This window comes from Dama dama, chromosome 15 (assembly GCF_033118175.1).
Source record: "Dama dama isolate Ldn47 chromosome 15, ASM3311817v1, whole genome shotgun sequence".
NCBI lineage: Eukaryota > Metazoa > Chordata > Mammalia > Artiodactyla > Cervidae > Dama > Dama dama.
The window spans coordinates 81,111,589-81,134,946 of record NC_083695.1 but is presented as its reverse complement, the minus strand read 5'-3'; the positions used below and the strand labels follow the sequence as shown (position 1 = coordinate 81,134,946).

At 37.5% G+C, this 23,358-nt stretch overlaps 1 protein-coding gene across 1 annotated transcript in view; it reads right to left on the bottom strand.

Annotated features, from left to right (window-relative positions):
• Positions 1-5,841: 5,841 nt before the first annotated feature.
• Positions 5,842-23,358, bottom strand: part of FHIP2A (FHF complex subunit HOOK interacting protein 2A) — a 36,322-nt gene continuing 18,805 nt past the window's right edge. Inside the window, exons 6-17 of the mRNA XM_061162734.1 lie at positions 22,253-22,546; positions 21,885-22,081; positions 20,578-20,692; positions 19,940-20,016; positions 19,443-19,635; positions 19,100-19,269; positions 18,564-18,707; positions 17,319-17,409; positions 14,956-15,099; positions 9,904-10,044; positions 9,217-9,320; positions 5,842-9,116 (exon numbers count right to left, since the gene is read on the bottom strand). Coding sequence (XP_061018717.1) covers positions 9,011-9,116; positions 9,217-9,320; positions 9,904-10,044; positions 14,956-15,099; positions 17,319-17,409; positions 18,564-18,707; positions 19,100-19,269; positions 19,443-19,635; positions 19,940-20,016; positions 20,578-20,692; positions 21,885-22,081; positions 22,253-22,546 — 1,776 coding nt within the window. The 3' untranslated portion in view covers positions 5,842-9,010. The remainder of the gene's footprint in view (positions 9,117-9,216; positions 9,321-9,903; positions 10,045-14,955; positions 15,100-17,318; positions 17,410-18,563; positions 18,708-19,099; positions 19,270-19,442; positions 19,636-19,939; positions 20,017-20,577; positions 20,693-21,884; positions 22,082-22,252; positions 22,547-23,358) is intronic.

Below are 23,358 nucleotides of genomic sequence, written 5' to 3'. Positions count from 1 at the left end.
AAATATGAGCAGAGCATCCGTGTCATTGGAAACGTCTGTGGGGCTGTCCTCTTGAGGCTGAGGCTCAGACAGGAAGATACTGCCATCGAGATGGGTTCTGTCAGGACAACAGAAACCATGGAATTCTCCAGGCAATAATACTGGAATGGATAGCCATTCCCTTCTCCAAGGGATCTTCCCACTTACCGACTCAGAGATTGAACTGGGGTCTCCTGCATTGCAGGTGGATTCTTTACCATCTGAACCACCAGGGAAGCCCTAATAGAAACCATACTATAGAGATGTCAGCAGAAGGAATTTAATATGGGAATTCATTACACTAATGGTGGAGGGCTGGGTGAGGAAGAAGGGTAATTCTCTGTGGTCCTCCGGAAGTAATAACCCAGGGTGGGCCCTGGGAAGCCAGGGCTCAGCCCTCTGAGAGAGGGCATTGCTATGCTGCTGTTGCTCCCTCTGGAAAGTGTGAAGAACCTGCTTCTGGGAGAGCGTAAGTAATGCATGCATACTAAGTCGCTTCAGTCTGTCCAACTTCACAACCCATGGACTGTAGCCCCCCGGGCTCCTATGTCCATGGGACTCTCCAGGCAACAATACCGGAGTAGGTTGCCATGCCCTCCTCCAGGGCTGATATAATACAGAGGCCAAAACCAACTGCTGAGAACCCAATTCTGAACAAGTATGTCTGGAACAGCAAATAAACTCAAAGAAGTTCCTTTTCCCCTCTGGTTTCCCTGTCTCCTTCTTGAACCCTTGATTGACAAAATCTAGTAGAAAGTCAGCTAGTAAAGGTAAAATATAATCTGTGGAATCCCAGTTTAGGATCCTAAAGAATAGAGAAGAGTGGATTTGAAAATGAAGGAACAAGTCTTCATCATCTGCACAGAGCTCGCCTCATCCGCTCTACTTTAAAAAGCAAATCTCTCAAAGACACACACTTTCCTGGACTCCCCTCCCTTTGCCAAAGCCAGATATAAGTGAAAGCAAAAGTGAAGTCGCTCAGTCATGTCTGACTCAGGCTACCGTGGACTGTAGCCTGCCAGGCTCCTCCGTCCATGGGATTTTCCAGTCCAGAACCCACTCTAGTGGGCTGCCATTTCCTTCTCCAGGGAAAGCTAGATAGGGTATCAGTAACTACTGGCTGAGCATCACCACTGATGTTACTATAATCCTGAGACACAGCACAATCCATTTTAGACCTCAGATCCTCATATTTACAAACACAGAGCTCAGTTATAGTGTTTTACGTATTTAGCTAGAAGATTCTTTCCACTCTAAGCAGGATCATTTTGGAAAGTCACATCAGGAGAGCAGAGCCCTGCCTTTGATATAAGGGGTATAGACTCTTGATGTCAGTGGTCTTGATGAATAGAAATGCTGAAGGTAGCTTAACTGCTTCTGTAAAATACCTTTTTCTTTAAAAAAAAAAAATCATTTTAAGAGACAGGGATCAGCTCAGCTTCCATGGTGATGTGGGGATTTCTGAAGAGTTCGCAGATTTTTTTAAAAAAATGTAATGCAGGGTATGAGAAATTTGCAAGATCTTTCTAAAAATAATCTCAGAAACAGCAGAAAACTTAGCATTTATATCTACCCAATGCCTGGTGTGATGCAGTCCATGGGGTCACTGAGAGTCAGACATAACTGACTGACTGAACTAAACTGAATGTCTTTCTTATCCAAAAAAAGGCTGATAGTGAGGATTTCAGTTTTAAGGCCTCATGGCATCAGTTGAGTGACTGGTCACACAACTCCCTGGAGGAAGGGCCAGAATACAATAGTCTTGTATCAGAAAGTATGAAAATGGCATGCTGAATCATAAGGACGAAGAACTTTTCATAACGGCCTTAAAACAGGGTTGATATTAAAATGCTCAGCCCAGAATTATCTGTGTCAAAGTAATTACACTTCCCTGGTCTTTTTCTTCCTACTGAAATAAAAAATGATAATAAATGAGCAAAACACTACTTGGCAAGATATATATCAGCCTTTTCTTTGAAATACTCAGAACTTAATGAATATCAATTATATTAGAAGCTGTGCATGAAAAGACTCCAACCACTAAGAATGGTGCGAATTTTATTTCAATGTCAAATTCCAAAGAAAAACACACAGAAATTGCTATGCACATTCACATTTACAGCTTTTATTCTTTTGGGGATGTGGTTTGGAACCCAAATTCCAATGAGTCGTGTGCTCTTGCTGACAGTATTTTCAGGGAAAGGCTTCCTTGAAACTGCATCACGTTGGATCTTTTTAAGGAAAATGCAATTCTTCGTAAAACAGAACCTGTTTACTGTCAAAGAGTCCAAGGTACATGGACTATTGGGGGTAATGTTTATATCCTAAAAGGAGACGTTTTCTTCTCAACTTCCATTTCTGTTGGAACTCAACACCAATTTGACTCAAAAAGAAGATATTCTATTTGCTAATCATCTCTAAAGTGGAATTGATATGATGATTGCAGGACACTCTAATAATTGAAGAAGCCAACAAAATCACAAAATAATGAAATGCTCTGCAACTTGCTACTCTGTTGATAAGAGCAACAGGATAAAGAGATTTAAGAAGGACAGTGTGTTTTAAACACAGAAGAATAATATTTGAAGAATGACTAGTTTGTTTCCCTCTAGGAATCACCTGTACATGGGTCTCTTGGGAAGTCTAATCAATTAAAACCCTACATGCTATTCTATTTGTGAGTGGAATGAAGCATACATTGCTCATGTTATTACATAAATGAATCTCATCTTCAGGGCTTTGAAATATAACATTATCCAGACTATAGCGAATGTGCATGCCACCTCATCTTTCTGCATTATGATGAAGTTGATTTTATGATTCTCATAAATGACAGGCCTGAGGCAGTAACAGACTTGAAGATGGTTTTTCTTTGTCTCCTCTAATCTCACAGGTTGCGTGTGTCACTTGCTCTTTTTCTTTTTTCCTGAGCTGCAGATAGCTCTTAAAGTTAGCAATTCTTATAGTTCTCAACCGAAAACTGTGCTTTGAAAAAAATCCTGTTAGACCCAGGATGTATCCTTGGTTTATTTAGATCCTCTAACCTGAATATTGGGTTTCCCTGGTGGCTCAATGGTTAACAATCCACCTGCCTATGCAGGAGATGCAAGAGACACGAGTTTGATCCCTGGTTCGGGAAGATCCCCTGGAGAAGGAAATGGCAACCCACTCCAGTATCCTTGCCTGGAAAATCCCTTGGGTAGAGGAGCCTAGCGGGCCACAGTCCGTGGGGTCACAATGAGTCGGACACGACTGAGTATACACACGCAACTTAAGAAGACTGAGAACGGGAAGGGAAGTACAAGTCAGGTCTCCTCATCTTGCCCTGGCAGGTGTGACCCCTTGCCTGTCCACCTGCCTGCTAGACTGACCTGGCCTTCAATTTCAGGAACAGATGGTGTTATGAGAACCTAGTGAAGGTTTACAGAGTCTATCTCCACACACATCCAGCATGTGGTTTCTGAATTCACCTGTTCTGTTTACATCAGCCCATTTGGTTCTCTCTCAATTGGATATGCTTTGACCTGTGTCCCAGCCCAGCAGAGAATAAAGATATGTGGCCAAGGGAGCTCTGAATTCAAGCCAGGAGAAAGGTTTTGTACTACAAATTTATTCAACCAAATCTCACCCCGAATGTTCAGATTATCTTTTAGCCTTAAATCTTTTGGTTTTAGTATGTCAGTTCACTTTTTGCCTTCTCTCTATATAAGTAACAGTTCTATAAAGAGAGAAGTCAAATCAGAACTGCTAATTACTATTCAACAATTGAGAAAATATGGGCCCCCTGGTACAATGGGGGCTTTCCTCATAACTCAGTTGGTTAAAAAATCCACCTGCAATGCAGGAGATCCCGGTTCAATTCCTGGGTCCAGAGGATACCCTGAAGAAGAAAATGGCAACCCATTTCAGTATTCTTGCCTGGAGAATCCCATGGACAGAGGAGCCGGGCGCACTACAGTCCATGGGGTCGAAAGAATTGGACACGGCTTAGTGACTAAAGCACAAGGAACAATTACTTGGGCTGGTGCCTTATAGCAATCTCAGAATGAAGACGGTGACGGTGAAAGGAAACAGTCATGTAAACACAGGATACACAAGAGCTGTCTGTTAATTACTGAGTTGACTTTATCATTATAACTTCTGAGAATATCTGGCCTATCTGTACTTACAGGTATGAATATAACTCAGTCAAGACTCAAGGTTGAGGTTTTTCGCTTTTGATGATCTGCAGCACCACTTCCTTCTCCCCCTGCTCTCACAATGCTTGGGTGCTCTTTCTCTATCCGTGTTCTGGTGTGTACTTTATTTTTGTAAAAACACTGAACCAGGACTGTGACTTTTTGAGGGCAGAAAAGCTTCTTTGTATTTGTTTTCCTACTATCTTAAAACTTGGTTCATAGGAAGCTGCCAGTATTTGTTGAATAAACCAAATTATTGTTTTGGTTTGGTTTTAAATTACATGTAGGTATCATATAAGGCAATGGCACCCCACTCCAGTACTCTTGCCTGGAAAATCCCATGGACGGAGGAGCCTGGTGGGCTGCAGTCCATGGGGTCACTGAGAGTCGGACATGACTGAGTGACTTCATTTTCACTTTTCACTTTCTTGCATTGGAGGAGGAAACGGCAACCCACTCCAGTGTTCTTGCCTGGAGAATCCCAGGGACGGGGGAGCCTGGTGGGGTGCCGTCTATGGGGTCGCACAGAGTCGGACACGACTGAAGCGACTTAGCAGCAGCAGCAGCATCCTATTTCTGATACATTTTTAGAAATGCTACTAAATAAAAACACCTAATGCACACAAGAGTCAAACTGGAAGAGGGTATGAAACAGGCTTAATCTCTCTAACGTGGGTAGCGGGGTCTAGTTCCAGTGAATTTAAAAAGCAGTCTCCTATGAGGCGAGGTTTATAGGCAACAACTTTCCTAATTGGCTTTAGACCAACCAAAATCTGTTCTATTTCTTCCATGGAAACTTCAGCATCGAACTGTCATGCAGTGTTTTTGCAATTTTTCTTTTTTTTTTTGAGATGAACAGATAACAGCTTTTACTTGAAAGGTTTTACTCTAACAAAAATTTCAATCCTAACAATTTTATTTCTTTAAATTCCCTTGAGATAACTAGTATTTTAGATGAAACACTGCAAAATTCAGAACCAGGATTTTGAACTAGGAATCTGCTGATGCATTCCTAAAATGCAGGTGTCTTCTGAAGAAGCTCATAATCAGGAGGTAACTCTGATTCAATGCCTAAACCTTACCTCACCTGCATCCTTAAGCCTGTTACCTTATTTCCTTTTAAAACTATTTTGAGAAACACTGGCTGAAAAGAACCATGGGTAGGTGGGATTAATAACAGATTTTTCTCTTTTTTCCCATTGGGTTATGTATTACATGTTTCTTTCAGTTTCCAATTAAGGGTCTTGGCAAATACTTAAGTGAATGGAATAAGCTTAGAGTCAAATTGTTTTAAGTGTCAGTTAAAGAGAAGAGTTTTTATATGTTATAAATCTACTAAGAAATAATGCTTACAATGAATTACATTTCTTAGATTGCATAAATAATCCTTTCCTTAGGGAAGTGATTATGAAGGATGGGGGTGGAAAATATAAATCTCACCCAGGGGGATTTTTTTTTTAAGCTATACATTCTCCCTCCACAAATATTCTGATATATTCCTTTTTGTTCTCTCTGTGGAATCAATGCTATAGTGAACCATTGACTGTTACATGTCATACCCTTTTGTATATTATGAATTATTGTTTTATATTTATCAGTGAATGAAATGTTACCAATTAGAATTCTACAAAAATATAAGACAATATTTTGTTTAAATTACATTATTTATTTTTAATTATCCCTCTTAGTCCTGCATGCATTGTTAGCACAAAAATTTGATTACAACCTCCACTGAAGAGATAGTAGGTACACAATCACCATCTGAAGAGTTTCTTCAGAGATGACTGACCTAGAATTCCAGGCCATCATAACACTGTCAGTAACCTATACAATGTTCAATAGAAAAATTTACCAAATATCCTTTGTTTAATGTAAACAAGGCAGGAGGCAAAACAGATATTATAGTAACACTATTTTACAGGGCCCAGAAATATGATTACCTACCATGTTTTAACACATCAAGTGTCACAATGACATGCATATTTTGATTAATTGTACAATCCAAAATATAACTACCATATAAATTGTGGTTTTAGCAATTCACTGTAACTTCTGTCAATACTTATAAACTTCATAATTAAATGGTAATTGTATATTAATGCAATAATTTATGGAAATATGTTACCAAGAATTATGAAGTAATTCCATAATTTGTGCCCCGTAAAATTAAGTGTAATAATCTTTACACTAGCAACAGTGTAAGCAAGCTAAGGATTTTGGTCCTCATAGATATATACACAGATATATATACAGATATACAATAATGTACAATTAAACCAAAAAGCTATGAATTCACTCACAGCTTATATATTGCACAGACAGATACATTATGAGAACATTACAGAGTTAGAATGTGAGTACTACAATGATAATTGGCTGGCTAAGGACAAATCTTGAGTTCTATCAAGTAAAGAATGTGGCTCATTACTAAAGGAAAAAAAAAAAGCCAAAGACTATACTGTTAAGAGATAAAGTTTAAAAAAGAATGTTATACCCACACACCAATGTGAAGCAAGACTAAAATTCAGTTTGGAACTTGTTATGGCAAGCGATCCCTAGGGTGGTTCTGCTCACCCAACTGTGTGCAACAGTCACTGTTTTGCACATGCTAAGGAATAGAAAAGTCAACTTCTGAATATGGCTAGTTAGGTAGGACAATGTTTCACTAAGAAATCAAACTCACTGTGAGAACTTCTGCTGGCTTTAGGTCTGAACTAAATAAGAAAAAGAAAAGAAAGACAGAAACCAACTTAAAAGATAAACAAACTATACCTTAAGTTTTAGCTGATTACAAATCAAAGTCATTATAATAATTTAGGAAAATAATTATCTTTTAAGCAGCAGCATACAGACACACACACACACAAACAGGAGTTAAAGCTTTTCTGAGCTTGGTTTCATGGATTAGCCGAAAGGTCCCATTGTGAAATCAAGGATAAAATAGTATTTGGCTTTCGAGGTAACATTGCCATTACACTTATTGAACTCTATGAAAACATTAAGAAATATCTAATACCTCTTAATGTTCTATTTTAAATACACCTACATCAAAGTAGACTACAACTACATCTAAAAATAAAGATGTTGCAGTGTTCCTTGCATCAATAAATACAGCAAAAAGAATAATATGCCTTCCCACGGTTAAAAATCATTTAAAGAAAAACATGCACAAAGTAACTATCTCCCACTTATTTCTTCATTGTTTCACTTAATAAATCTCCTAGAGTGAGCTAACAAACATTTGCATTGAATTTAGAAATTTAGCTTTTTTGTCGTTTTAACAGTGTAAGCATTCTAGAGCCAAGAATAGTCATTTTTTTTTTTTGACATTCTGTTCTTAATAAATAGCAAAAACTACAAAATAAATCAGAAAAACAAATACAACAAAATTAGCAGTAGGTGTAAAATATGCTTCTACACACATGCTCTAGGATGTGGAGATGCAAATACGTCAAACAAAACAAGTTCTCTCAAGGGGCAGTTTGGTTCCTTTCCGGCTGGAAGGCTCGCTAGACTGCTGCTCCCACAAACGTCAGTAAATGGGAAGGAAAGGAGCAAAGTGCTGCTGCTTAACACATCAACCGAAAAAACAAAACAAAAACCCAAGAAAGCTCAAAAGTATATCTGAGTGATAAGCATCACTTAAAGGAAGCACAGAAAGTGGATCAGCAAACACCCCTGTGTAAACCAAGGACAGGCGGGCCATGCACACGCAGCCAAATACCCACACCACTCCTTCCTACACACGTGCCCACACAGATATCACCTTACCCAATTCCTTCATATGTAAACAGGACAGATTGGCTGGTTTGCTTTTAAATCTCTTTAGAATGATTTAAAACAAAAGACTGAGAAAAAAAACTGTAAACATTCAGGAGGCCATTGGCATTTTGATTGCTGCCACCTATACTACAATGCGTTTCAAGACGAAAATCAAATTATAAAGCAAGTTTCAGAGAGGGACAGATAGATAGAAAAAAAGAAAAGGGTCTCAACCCAATACATGTTAATCAGCTTAGAAAATACTATTTTAGTAAACAATACCAATGGCGAGCACAAATTCAATGTTGTTGCAAAAATGACAAAGTTTAAATTAACTGGGACCCCTACATGAAAATCAATCACTAACCTGGCTATGTGCACAAAAGAGTAAAAGAACGTTTCTTTAAAAAATATATATATATTAATCAAGAATTTATCATATTAAACTGTTATTCTTAGAAAAGCTGAAGAAAGTTAATGGTGCTCTACACATTTTTATCTTCTATTATTAATTCATTTGATAGTTCCTAAATTGTATTTTTTTCTCATTTACAGTTTTTTTTAAATATTGTGTTTGATAAGAATTCTGACCTTAAAAAGTTACAAAATTAGGGTTTTGGTGTTTTTTTCTTTTTTGCTACTTATTAATTCAAAAGAATGTAAGCACTTGAGTCCCAAAGAATGTCAAAAGGCCTTGCTACCTAAAAGGATATTAGATTAACAGAAATATCATCAAAGTCATAACATCAGAAATTTTGCAGCTTTTCACACAGGCATTAGAAATGCTTATTTCCTGAAGTTCCTTTGATTGTATCCTGGATTCAAGGACGTGCAACTTTATATACAGAACCATTATGATAAAGCCAGTGAAAACAACATCACACAACACTGTACTGAGTGTCCACTCAGTGGGTTCTGAATGGTTCTGTCCAGTTTAGAGCAATGCTTCATTTAAAAAGGCTTTTTATTGTCACGTGGCTGGGTGGAACGGAGGCTTTTTTGATGAAATGTACATGGTAGTTCTGTTCCCTTGGTTACTTGAAAGATGCTGTTTAGGGCGTGGAGGCTGCGTGGTATTTCACAAAGGCAATGGCCGCCAGCTCCTTACAGAACTCTTCCAGCACAATCACACCCTCCAGCAAGGTGATGTGGTCAATCCTGGGAAGGGAAAGCAGGCAATCAATCAATTCAGGATATCAGCAGGTCATCAAACTATGGCAAAAGCTTTAGACAAACAACGTGAGAAACACTGACTTACACAGGGCCTTCAGGTTCCAGACCAAGTAATCGCTTTCTGACTAATAGAAGCTTGGGAGTAAAGTCCTGAATACGCTGGATTCGAACCATGAGGTCTCCAACAACCTGCATCACAGGAACAAAAGGGGCTCAGTTCCTGAACAACTCCATGGGGGATTTTCAGGATAAAAAAAAAAAAAATTCCATTTCCTATTACTAAATGAAGACTGCCACTTTTCACTATTCATGTAACAATCTTTGACAAAGGACCCACAGCTATCCCTTAAAATACAAAAGTTACATGTATCATTTAAGAGAATGAATCTTCCTTTTTTCTCCACATTCTGCAGTAAAATAATTCTAAACCGAAAATACATGATATTTTTCATTGTTGTTGTTTAGTGGCTCAGTCATGTCTGACTCTTTGCAACCCCATGGACTGCAGCACACCAGGCTTCCCTGTCCTTCACCATCTCCCGGAACTTGCTCAAGCTCATGTCCATTGAGTCGGTGATGCTATCCACCCATCTCATCCTCTGTTGTCCCCTTCTCCTCTTGCCTTCAATCTTTCCCAGCTTCAGAGTCTTTTCTAATGAGTTGGCTCTTTGGATATTTTTCATTACATGACACTAATTACACACAATGTTATTAAGATGTTAATTGGTCAGGCTGATCAATCCTGGAGAATAGAACAAAACTGACAACTCACCCTGACGATCACAGAGAATAGAGATCTACAGCCAGAAGCAAGGTTCACATAAGGGTCCAAGAGGTACTCATGTATGTGTGGATGAGGGAAGAGAGAAAGTCTAGATAGCACCGACGTCACTTGTAAGTTGACATCATATGGCTACAGAGAGGGAGAAAGCAAAAAGATATTTGACATTATCTTTATGTATATACCTGAGCACTGAATTTACCATTTCAATTTGTCTTTTCAAGAAAGGACAATCTACCATCTTAATCCTTCTCGATATGCTCTTCTACAATGACAGTATCTGTCACTAAATTAACTCTAGCTCTTACTGTCTCAAAGTGCATACATCACAGTCTTAAAACTAAAACCAGAAAAGCGGGCACATAAACATATAGGAAAAATAAACATATAACACTGTCAGAATGTCTCTGCTTTTTGCAGGTTTTTTAAGTTAGTAAGATAATTCAAGAGGTCATCAAACCCCAAAAAGACTTATACACTACAAACAATAGAAGACACGTTAAACATTAGACAAAAGATAAAAGGAAAGGTATTAAAATCTTTTAAGTAATCTGATTTTAGAAATGATAATCCTTGTTTTAAATTATTCAACTGCTGCCAATTATCAAAAGCATATATACAATAAAGTCATATACGTCACAGAACATTGTCAACAGAGTAAAAGTACCTGAGGGGTAGAGATAACTACCCACAAGCCTTAACAGTGAACTAGAAGATAAAAAATCATGATTACAGAAGGATCACCGCCTTTACTGGGCAAGAGCATTAACTCTTCCAAAACAGTGACTATATACCTGCTTAAGGCTCCCCAGACACGTTTTGTATTACAGTGTTACAATTTTACTAGTTTTTTATACTTAATCTGTTTATTCCTCATAGAAAGCAGCTTGGAGGTGCTTTACATTGTATGTGTCAAAATCAAAATAAGATGCATGATATGCAAAAACAGTTGCTATTATTGTGCCTAGAACTTTCAACAGAAATCTCTCATCCCTTCCAGTTTTCTTCTTCTAAGCAGTCAGAGGCAAGTGAGTGGCTGAAACAAAACTGACTTCAGTGAGAAGGTTGGAAAGAACCTCAGTGACTGGACGGATGAGAAAGAGATGATGCAGCAGGAGGAAGGGAGAAGTGATTCAGGACCAAGGTAATATTCACCAGAAATGGTTAATCAGAATGGTTTACTTACCCTCATTCATTGAGTAGCTCTTAAGCCCTTGATCATAATGAATACCAACTAAGAAGCAAATATCTGGCATTCAAAGGATGACCAACGCTTGAGCATGTTCCAGAAGATATCAAAGATACTGTTATATGAATAAAAATTCAAGTCCTATGCTAAAGTCCAATTTCAGTCTTTTTTGCTTACTACTAGATTCATGAACACAGATTTTCTGAAAGAAGTAAAACTTCCCCTAAGTCACTCTTATTTAAAATATAGTCTTACACAAGATAAATGAAAGGAGATACAACTCCCATTAAAGGATAGATTGAAGGGCATCTTTTCCTACTTGATAATATTGGCGACAGAATAGCCTTCTCCAAGATTCAATTCAAAACAATGAATTCACATTAAACTGCATTTTGGGCACAAAGGAAACACTTTAAAAAACCTTTAAGAAGAATACCTTTGGTAAAAAATGTGCACAAAATCATTTAAAATACAACTTAAGTACAGTATTGTATGTGACTTCATTTCAGGTAGTTCAGATTTTCAGGTCACTAAATTCCGCCATTTATACATGCTTTACGTAAATAAACCGACAAAATTTGGCTTTTAACAATGATATATTACTACTTAATTTTCTCTATACGGTGTTACTTTGGTTTTAAGCTTTTTGAAACAAGAAGCTATATCTTTGGTTGTTTAAGAAACTTAAGGCTGACTCAGATTATATTTTAATGTTGTGAAAATGAAAATGAAATTCAGCTAGATAGTAACTGTTTCATCATACTCTGAAATGGTCTCTACTTCATATTGGTAATAACTTTAAAACAAGCTGGCTTTTTTGGGGATTCTTAATAGTAGCTGTTTGCATCTATTATTTTGATTATGTTGTACTTTTATAGAGTGTTCACCTGAAATCAAAGTTAACCAGATTTTTCTGACATGTTAAATGGACTTGACCCATTTTTTAATGAGCTCACCCTAAATACAAGGTCTGAATTTTAGGACAATGAACTTTGACTTAGATGTCCACCTGCTAACTCAATCTCAACTCTTTTACTAAAGGCCAAATATGTAGATGGCCAAAATTATAAGAATTTATAAATCTCAACGACTTAGTAGTCTCTGAAATTTCTTATAACACTTGCATTTAACAGTGCAATTTTATATTTTTAAAAGCAATTTAAATTACTCCCCCCCCCATTGTCCTTTTAAGCAAATCAAGTAATGTCAACTTCACTTAAACAATAAGAAAATGTGAGAAACAGCTACTTGAGTTGCCCAAATTCAAACTTTTCCCTTTGAACTTAGGTTTTCCCACATTTTTCCTGGTATTCTTTACATTCTGCTGTGAACCTTAGCATTTTACTATCTTTTAAAAATCACTACAGTTAAAAACAATACTAAACACACTATATTTTTCAAAAATTAAGGCTGTGACAACACACCAGTGTCATGAATACCTAATGTCATAACTTCTCAATTATATGTGCAGAAATTAGCTACTTTATTATTAATTATCCATAATAATGTTTAATCCCAGCCTGGTTAGCCTGATACTATTAGGGGTATCTATGTACTATGAACATACAAGCAAACATCATCTTTAGCAAAAGCAGTTAGAAAAGAGAAAATAAAATTAAACCAAGCATGTTAGACCCACCAGAACTTATGATTATTTCTGCGATCTGATTATAATGTTCTTATCTGAAAAGGCTTGGGAAGTCAAGGTTTTTAAAGATGGAAGGCTTGAGGCTAGGCTCCATAGTTCACTCACTAAGTCACATTAAATAAAACTAAGGATTCGTCATTTATACAATAGTACAGGGAGCTGTCCCGCCTATCTCAGGGTTCCAGGAAGAATGAGTGGGACACTGTGTCTGAACTGTTGTTGCACTGTGAAGAGCTATCTGGTGAAAGAAAAAGAACTGCAAACATTTCACGATATTGTCTCCAGTGTATCCTTTGTGCCAGTGCTCTACAAACGGAAGGGAAAAATGCTCAAGTGTGATGGAGATTCCAAGGGGATCTTTCCACTCAATTCAGAAACTACTTTTTAATATTTAGATTCCTTTTGAGTGCTTTTGGTCAAAATTTCTAAAGATTACTGACTTGATACTGATTGTTGATGTCTCCCAGGTGTTCTGTTTAATCAGATTCAAACTAAGCCTATAGAACCAGCACAAAGACACAATACCCTGGGAGATTTATTGTAAACCTCCCCACTAGCTGGGGGTTGGGGGGGTTACATAGCCATGATGTATACAGCATAATACCTACAGTGAAAGTGAAAGTCCCTTCAGTCCTGTCTGACTCTATGACCCCATGGGCTGTAGCCTACCAGGCTCCTCTGTCCATGGGATTTTCCGGGCAAGAACACTGGAGTGGGTTGTCATTCCCTTCTCTAGGGGATCTTCCCAAATCAGGGACTGAACCCAAATACTTTGGTTGTTAAGTATTAAATATCAATAAACAAAAAATGAAACAGCAGAAATTCAGTACATGTTGTTAGCACATTAAAAGAAATCCTTAGTTTCAGTTGATGTGACTTAAGTGAGTGAACTCTGCAGCCTAGCCTCAAACCTTTTTTAAAAGTCTTTAAAAACCTTGACTTCCCAAGCCTTTTCAGATAAGAACATTATAATCAGATCGCAGAAATAATCATAAGTTCTGGTGGGTCTAACGTGCTTGGTTTAATTTCATTTTCTCTCTTTCCTAACTGTTTTTGCTAAAGATGATGTTTGCGTGTATGTTCATAGTACATAGATACCCCTAATAGTATCAGGCTAACCAGGCTGGGATTAAACATTATTATGGATAATTAATAATAAAGTAGCTAATTTCTGCACGTATAATTGAGAAGTTATGACATCAGGTATTCATGACACTGGTGTGTTGTCACAGCCTTAATTTTTGAAAAATATAGTATGTTTAGTATTGTTTTTAAAAGAAAAAAAGGACTTGACACTCTGTCTTTATTGATTATTATCAGAAACAGTGCTGGCTGAAGTCAACCCAGTGAAATACTTCTTAATTATCATTTCTTTATTTGGCTTTCTGGTTATTGAAGACAGCCTGATTGTACAATACATTTCTTTTGTAACTCCCTATGCTCGTATAAATATTTAACTAAAATGCTAAAAAAAACCCAAGTTCTTTAATATAGGATTTCAAATTAATTCTAAATTGGTTAACTCAGTTTTCATGCTGAGGTACCTTTAATGCCACATAGTTTCATTTCAAGTGTCCATATCAACATATAAAACATTTCAAAGCTCTATCATCACTCTATATGTCAGGGAGAGAGGGAGGGAGGGATTCTCTAACCTCAAGTTCAGTTCTGACAGTCAGTGAGAAAGACACAGCAACATACCAGCTGCATTTTTACTTCCCTTGAAATAAGTAAGTTAACTTTTTATATTCATTTCCCCTTATGAAAATGAATATCATTCACAAGTTCTTTCTCTGAAGAAGCAGGTTCATCTAATACTGTTCTGTAATTTTAGTGAGACCAGAGCACTCAAGATTTGGTTTGAAATGACGTTTAAGGTCTTCTGTATTAAACCTAACAAGTTTCACTCTATCTGTACCTGTACTAACCAAAAGGCTTTCTAGGAAAGCACTCTAGTCACTGCCAAAAGATGTTAAAATTACTGTTAATAAGACAATGGTCCACAATGAGAAGTAAACACACAAATCTGTAACACTTGTCAGGCCAGATAAAAGTTTTAACATAATGAATGCATCAGAAACCCACCAACTGTTGGCAAAAGTCATCTGGTGGAAAAAAGAAAACAATAAAACTACTGAATATGTAAACAGAACCCACAGTGAATGGTAAGAAAATAATACGAAACTAATACTTTAAAACTTATTACCTGATCAAGAATTCTTCCCATCCTGTCAAATAAGACTTTCAAAAAATGACCTTCAAAGAAAGCTGCTTCTAAATTGCACCTTTCCAGTGCTTTTGGAGAGCCAGGCCACTCCCATCTTAAGCAGATAGCACAGTAGTCCCGGAACTGCAGAGATAGCAATTGGATCATTAAAGAAGAACTGAGCAAAAACAGATTGAGATTAAATAGAAACAATTTCCCTGAATAGGCATAACAATCCGCTCGAATGCAGAGTGTCTGCTAAGTGTCAGGTACCACAGGAGACGGAGAAGATGGCATAGATGACACCCTGGTGAGAAAGCAGGCAGATTCTCACTTAACCAAAGTGCACCTCGCACTGCTGGGGCAAGCATAAGCATATGCTCTTCCCTTTGGAGGACTTCAACCCTTTCCTTATTCTCATCACAGATTTAGAATATTTAGAAAGCAAAGTCAGTCTTAGCCACATTTCCCAATCTATTCTCAAATGTCACATGTAATGTACAAAACAGATGAAATATAATAGGTGAACAGATGCATGTCATCTGAGAAGGCAGACTTGACTTTGCTACCACGTGTTTACCCAGGCACACTGCTGGGATCGTTAAGAAGAAACAGGCTGCTGCAAGTGTGGTCTGAAAACTGCTCACCTCCATCGCAATGAGATGAGTGCAAAAATGGAGAGCCGGTTTAGAAACTTTTCAATTTCACTGAGTAAATTTTATGTCTGTTCAATCTAATAAAATAACTGGGGCTTGTATTTAGTGTTTTTTCCATTTTTCTGGCATTTCGTTTTTATATTTTACAAAAGCACTGGTCCGTGACAGGTTAAAAGTAAGTGGAAACTGGCCCTTACTATGCATTTTATCAGTAAGGATTACCACAATATGGATTTTTGTAAGCACAAGAATATCTCTTATAATAAAAAGAAAATTTAAAAGTCTTCCCTGGCAGGTAATTTACTTGAATTTAAAAAAAGAAATTTGGAGCATAGTTTTCTTCCATATTCTTTCCCTTTTCACATCCTCCTTATTAAATAAAGCAAAATTACTTTTGATATCTGTAGTTTACAAATTAGCTGAGATTAAAATATATTCTTACTACAAAGCACTAGCTTCAACTTTTAAAAGAAAAACATATTTAAAATGATTAAAAACCCAACTTCTTCAATATCTTGTGAGTTTTAAACTATTTCTTTCAATAGACAATTTTCTTTATAAAATCACATCCCAATATTTAATAAAGCATTTTTATATTAAAATTTTTGAATTTTTGAGCTAGAAAATAAATCTAAATTTTTTCTATTCTTTTTGTCTCATTTCAAATATTCCTAAAACAATTCTGTTGTCAGAATATGGAAATACAATTTTTCAGAGAGAATCACAGTAGTTTAAAAATCCAATCAGTACTACTGAGGTTGGGGTTGCTTTCATTGTCTCTATTTTATTGTTACATGAATGTATTTGGTACCCTGGTACTCTATTTATTCACATAGTAGTGGGGACTTGAATTTAGGCTTAAAGTATCATGAATTAACTGTAAGGGCATGCAAGTTAATTATCAATAAAAGCACACTTCCACCCAAAAGATTTAAATGAAAATTAAATGCATATTTTTCTCATGTGAGGCATTTCAAAACTTTGGAATTTGGTAAAATGTAAAATGCTACAGGGGGCTTCCCTGGTGACTCAGCAGTAAAGAATCTGCCTGCAGAGCAGGAGATATGGGTTCAAATCACTGGGTCAGGAAGATTCTTTGCAGAAGGAAATGGCTACCCACTCCAGTATTCTTGCCTGGGAAACTCCATGGACAGAGGAGCCTGGTGGACTACAGTCCATGGGCTAGAGAGACTGAGCACACACACACACACAATGCTGCAGAGGGAAAAGATGATTGGGAAAAGCCCATTTAATAACTAAGAGGAGACGTTTGAGAAAGTGGTTTCAGGGAGGGGGAAAGCTGGGATGCAGAGGATGAAGAGGCAGTCCTTGGGAATTACAGAGGCGTGAGAACAGTGGGGAAGAGGGAAGGAAACAGCCGTGGGTTGGGAGTAATGCTAGAATCATTTAAAAGTCACAGTTTAGATCAGCAGGGAGAAGGATCTAGGGGAGAAATAACTTCAAGGACAGAAAGAAAAGAAAGAAAAGGGGTAGGGGGGGTGGGGAGGAAGCACAGAGAAATTTTGGGACAGAGACACATACTCAGTGAAAGGCAGTCAGGTCACTGACAGAAAGCTCAAGCGGTGAAGAGTGGAATTCAGGTCTTGCAGATAAAGGGGAGAACCTCTGGAGAAATAACTGTGGCCCATGTGACGAGGGCTGTGTCTGTGCATCTTATTAGATCTCACATCAGATCACTTCACCTACCTGCCTGTGAGCGTCTCGGAGGTAGGTGTCGTATCCAGTGCCCTCCACGTGGTAGGACGATTTTGCTTCATCTGGGACCAGACAGAGAAAACTTAAAGGAAAAACAGCCATAATCAGTAACACAGATACTCTCACAATTCAATATCTCTATGTGTATTAAAATATCTAGCAGTATCTTCAATTTAGCCAAGTATTAATGCAGATGGAAACTTGAAAAGTATTTATCTTGAATCAGTCCTACAATTTACTGGTTAAATACTGTCATTATTTTAAAGGTTTTCTTTAAAAATTACTCATTCCACTTAAAGTAGAAATCAAGCAGAAGATGACTTGACTCTTTCTACATTACAGGGCAATGACAGAGAGCCCTGATGTTTGTTAGTCTCAGGAAACTGGCTTTTAAGAACCTTAGATTCTCAGGCACCCTAACTATGCATCTTGCACTATGTGTGGTTTTCTCTTAAGCCACCTCGCAGCACCTGATAGGATTGCAAAGGAAGAAAATTACTGGGGAAAAGGCACCTAAAAAAAAACCCTTTATAAAGGACTTCTCTGGAGGTGCAGTGGATAAGAATCCACCTGCCAGCGCAGGGGACAGGGGTTTGATCCCTGATCCTGAAGAGTCCACATGCCACGGAGTTAGTTCCTGCGCTACAACTAGTGAGCCCATGTGCTGCAACCACTGAAGTTCGCACACCTACAGCCCGTGCTCCGCAACACGGGAAACCCACACACCGCAAAGAACAGACCCTGCTCTCCGCAACTAGGGAAAGCCTGAGACTGAGCAAGGCAACAGTGACCCGGCACAGCCAAAAATAAATAAAATGAATTAATTTAGTTTAAAAATATATATAAAAACACAAACTAATGAAAAGAAACAGCCTTCTGCTTAGCACATGTGAGTACATGGCTAGTGAGTTCAATCCATCGAACTGGAAATTTTCAATGTTGTTCCAACTGGGAATTACTTAAAATTGTTCACATTAAAAAAAAAAAAAGAAAGGAGAGTACCCTGAAGATTAGTTTAGTCACTACTACTCTAGATTTTTTTCCTTTCCTTTTTTGTTTCGATTGTTGCCTCTAGACTGTTCACTAGCTACATAAGCATTTCAAAAAGTTGACATAATCTTTAAAAAAGGGAAGACTGAGTTCATGACATATCTCTACAATGATCAAAGAGCAGAGCTGTTATATGTTGTAAAAAGAAGTGAAAGAGATGTAAGTCAAATACATACAGCAACTCACCTATTTACAATTTTGTGGACTTCAGTTTTCCCATCGTTTTTGGGGTGGTCTGGAGTAGCGGGAGGTGAGGAGCTAAGCCACTCTTGATTTGACAAAGTGTTATCTGGTGAAATGTCAGTAAATAAGGGATCTTCTTCCAGATCTCTAAGTTTAATTTAATGATGCATAAAAAAATTTTATTATATTTTCTAAACCAAAAGATTCTATGCTATGTTCTCAGAAACCTCTACATAATTTTGCTCATAAAAGAATTAAGGAATAATGAATGTACGTCTATTGTACAGAGAAATTAATATTTTTTACTAACATCAAACTCAAGGTTATATTGACTTTGTTAGTTTAGAGAATAGATACTGCTGCTTGTGATTTGGAGGGACAATATCAGGACATCTAAATTTTATTTTTAAAAAAACTTTTAAACTGTTAAAGTATTTTTAAAAATACTTTAAGAGAAGAAGGAAGAGAAGAGAAATTAAGAGGGGAGAAAATTATGACTTAATATGAAACACTAAATTCAGAGCTGGACAGAAACTTACACTGCTCCTGCTATTAATCCATTCTCCACTACATCTTTATCTTCTGGGCACACAGGTTTATATTCTGTATAGTTTCTTTCTTCAAGATTTCTTAGGACCAAATTGTAAAGAATGTGCTCATTGGGTTTTTGTAAAAGATGTTCAAACATTCTTAATGTCATTATGCTGATCTGAAACCCAAAATGATAAAAGGTAACTGAAAAATACTTAAACTGTTTTTCATGATTTCAACTTTCAAAATAAAAAGCCAGATAAAATAAGGCTGTATTCAAAACATGACAAGTACATCAAAGTCAGTATGTCAAAGAACCTAAGTCCAATTCTAAATCCTTGTATAGCTCACCTCATCAGATATGTGATCACAGTGTTCAATTAACCTATGTCTTAAAGGATGTCTGCTAATTTCTGCCAGAGTTTCTGGTTCCCTCTGTTCTCCAAGGATGAAAAACACCATTTCTTGAAGCAAAATGTCGGAGGTTACTTGCCGAACAATGCGATGGAGCAGAGCAGTTGATGTCAGAATACCCATTTCAGAACTGCATAACAAACAGGTAATTAGGGGGCAAGAATAACAAGAACACAGTGATTTTTTTAAAAAAGTAAACAGGCCACTCATGGGTGTCCCTAGTAGCTCAGAGGTAAAGGATCTGCCTGAAATGCAGGGGACATGGGTTTGATCCCTGGGTTGGGAAGATCCCCTGGAGAAGGAAATAGCAACCCACCGTAGTATTCTTGCCTGGGCAATCCCATGGTCAGAGGAGCCTGGCGGGCTACTGCCCATGGGGTCACAAAGAGTAGGACATGACTTAGCAACTAAACAGCAGCAAAGAGGCCACTCACGTTTGCATTAGCTGAGGTTCCATAACACCAATAAAAAATCTTTCATGAACAGCTTTGGCAAGAGCAACAGCAGCAGTCTAGAACATAGTATTAAGTATCATATTTTTAAATGAGAGAGATTAATTTATAACACCACTAAATCAATTTGCACTCTCCATCTAATTTAATGTAGAAAAACAAACTTGCCTATTGCCTATCTCGTTGATGGCATATAAACCTAGATAAGATGCTAGCTACTGGTTCCTTTACATGTTATCTAAATTTCCAAGAACAAAGACAAACATAAATAAAATATTATCCCAACCACTTATTGTATTAACATCTCCCCAAAGAGGAGAAATGCAGGGAAGCCAATGTTACCTTGTAAAGGGTTGTGCTATAATACTTAAAGAAACATAAGGACAGAATTTTAACTGTGATTTATTCCAGAGTTGTAATACACATACACACATACACACGCACAAACACATATATATAGTTTTGGAGAGTTTGCTATTTCATTTTATTTATTTTACTAACTATGCTATCTATCCTAAGATAATTAAGACATATTTAGGGATATAGACTGAGTATTCAAATTTCACTCAGTAGTTATCTACATTTTTAAGTTATCAATTACACAACAAAAGTATTCAAACCTTTTGTGCTTCCTTTATGAGTTGATCACAATAATCAAACCAGGAGAGAAATGAAATTAAGGCTCTTTTTCCAGGAAATGCTGAAGCATCTTCTTTATGACTATATGAGTCCAAGCTACAGGACACAGAAGAACACAGAGTTATTCAAAAGCATTAACCCAATTCAGTGCATACGGGGAGATGAAGGCCCGTGAATGAACACACGGGATGACACATTTAGGCAGGTGAGACTGGATGACAATCAGAAGAGGGTTTTATACATGAAAGCCAAAGATAAGAGAAAACCTTTTAGATAAAACTTGTGAATAATTTTCGCTCATTAAGTGGAGAATGGAGCTACAGCAGAAAAAGCACCAAGATACCTCCTCATGTTTCTACCTTAAATGTGACTGAGTAACAAGAATGGAAAGTTGGAAGTTCTCAGCCTCTAGGATGAAAGGAAAGGAACATAAAGGAGGGACAGCAAAAGGAAACGACTGATCTGCTTCTCTTCCTTCCTTAAAACACTACCCAGTAGTGAAGTTAAGAAGTGGGTCTGGCCTACAGGTGTTGACAGAATACAGAGTGGGAAAAAACAAGTAAAAACCAAAGAAGGGTTAAAAATGCACAAAGAGTAACAGGTTCTGATATCAAAAATGTTAGGCTTCTTAGAGGTGGTGGGGTTACAAGTAATTTTATTTATGCTGCTTTACACTTTTAATAGGCTTCCCTTGTGGCTCAGCGGGTAAAGAATCACCTGCAATCAAGGAGACCCTGGTTCAATTCCTGGGTTGGGAAGATCCACTGGGGAAGGGATAGGTTACCCACTCCAGTATTCTGGCCTGGAGAATTCCATGGACTGTATAGTCCATGGGATCACAAAGAATCGGGACACAACTGAGCTACTTTCACACTTTTAATAACTTACAAATGTTCTGCAGTAATCCTACGTTCATATGAGAATCAAGAGGGTAGCCCTAACACTGGTGGAAATAGGTGAGAGAGGTGGGAGGTGAGGTTCCACACAAGTTGTTTGTTTTTTTTTTAAATACAGTCAGATAAAGTTACCAATCTTAAGGTATTAACTGATCACTACAAGAGACAAAGGGAAAGAATAGCTTAACTATGTGACACCTAGACTGTTACCACGCCAATTCGTTCCTGATAACATAAAGCAAGCCTCAAAACAACAATCTGGTTTAATCATGACTAGCAATGTTATATTTTTCAAACCTGAAAAGGTCTATCACTGCAAAATGCAAATGGATTTAAAAGTGTATGTTTAAGAGGTCACTTTCATAGGAAAACACAACAGTGGCGGCTCTTACCCCCAGTTAATCGCTTCCACTGTTTCAATATCCAAGGGGTCCACTGACTGAGGTAGGGCCTTGTACAGGGAGGCCAGCCTGTCGGTGAGCAGTTCGCACAAGCACGTGCTCTGCGTGAGGCACTTGGCGGCTGCTGGCTCTGGCAAGCTCACTAACAGCATCAAGCCCTCGCAGGCTTTCACGGCTATTCGGCCATCCTGAGGGAAAAAACACGCATCCTTACACTGCCTGAATCAGACATACTTCAGGTTGTTTGGCAAAATTCACCTTAAACGGATTAACGTTTTATGCCAAAATAAAAATAGAATTTTTTTCTCTAGGCATTTAACAGTGATTATGTTAGGGGGAAAAAAGAAAAGATGACTCACAGGACTTCTAGTAAGATTTAACAAAGAATTCACTAGGTTGTAATCCTGGTTTGGACGAACAACGGTGGCCTCTGGCAGCGCAGTGACACTGAGATTTTCCAAGCTCGTGGACAGGTCACCCATCTGGTGAAAAGGCTCATCTTCTGAGTCTGTGTGCTCCGTTCCAGAAGCGCCCGACGGTTCCTCTGGCTGACAGGACTGGCCTGTATCTGTTGACAAGGAATCTTGACTTTTTAATACATCTTCTGAAATTGCATTTGGGCCTCTTTGGGAAGCCAATGATTTAAACTTGTTCTGAAAAGGAATACATGCTTTGTAAGATTCACGTCAAAAGCCTTATAGAACAGAAATCATGTTTTAATGTGTTTTTCTGTAATTAACACCCAATACCTGGCCACTGTCACAACAGATAAAAGTGTTATGACGAATGAAAATACCCAAACTTAAACAAACTGTGCTTTAGATGTCTTAAAATTGCATAGGCGTTTATCATAATCTTCAGAATAGGATCTACAAAATGTTTTACACTGACAGTAAACAATGAACAATATTAGTAATAACTATTTGACTGCTACCGAAAACAACTGATGTTAGTGAGGAAAACATAAGATTCAGAAGTTTCAGTTGCCGTTAATTGTTTTCTCATCACTGGCCTACTAAAAATAAATAGCCCTAATGCTGTTTCTTCTAAAATTAGTTTCTAAGATGATTTTTCTAAGACTTTTCCTTATACCTCACTCTGTAAATATAACTCAATACCCTGAGGACATTCTTGTTAGTATTTTTGAGGATAAAAACGAAGATTTGCTTGGAATATTGTGAACCCCTCCCCACATGGTACACAGCCAAACACAAAAAGAACCTAAATTGAAGCAAATCATTAGTTTCCAGGCAAAGGTTTCTTGATTTCCATTTAAACGTAAGAGCAAAAAAATCAAATCACACACACAATTTAGAATTCATCATAAATCAGCTTCTCTGCAGGACCTATCAGAATGCTTCATCAGAGAAGTGCATTAAATGCTGGATAAAGTCAAAGTTCCACTTCCAAAATTACATGACAGATATTATAAATCACTTTTATTGCTATTAAAAGTATAGTTTAG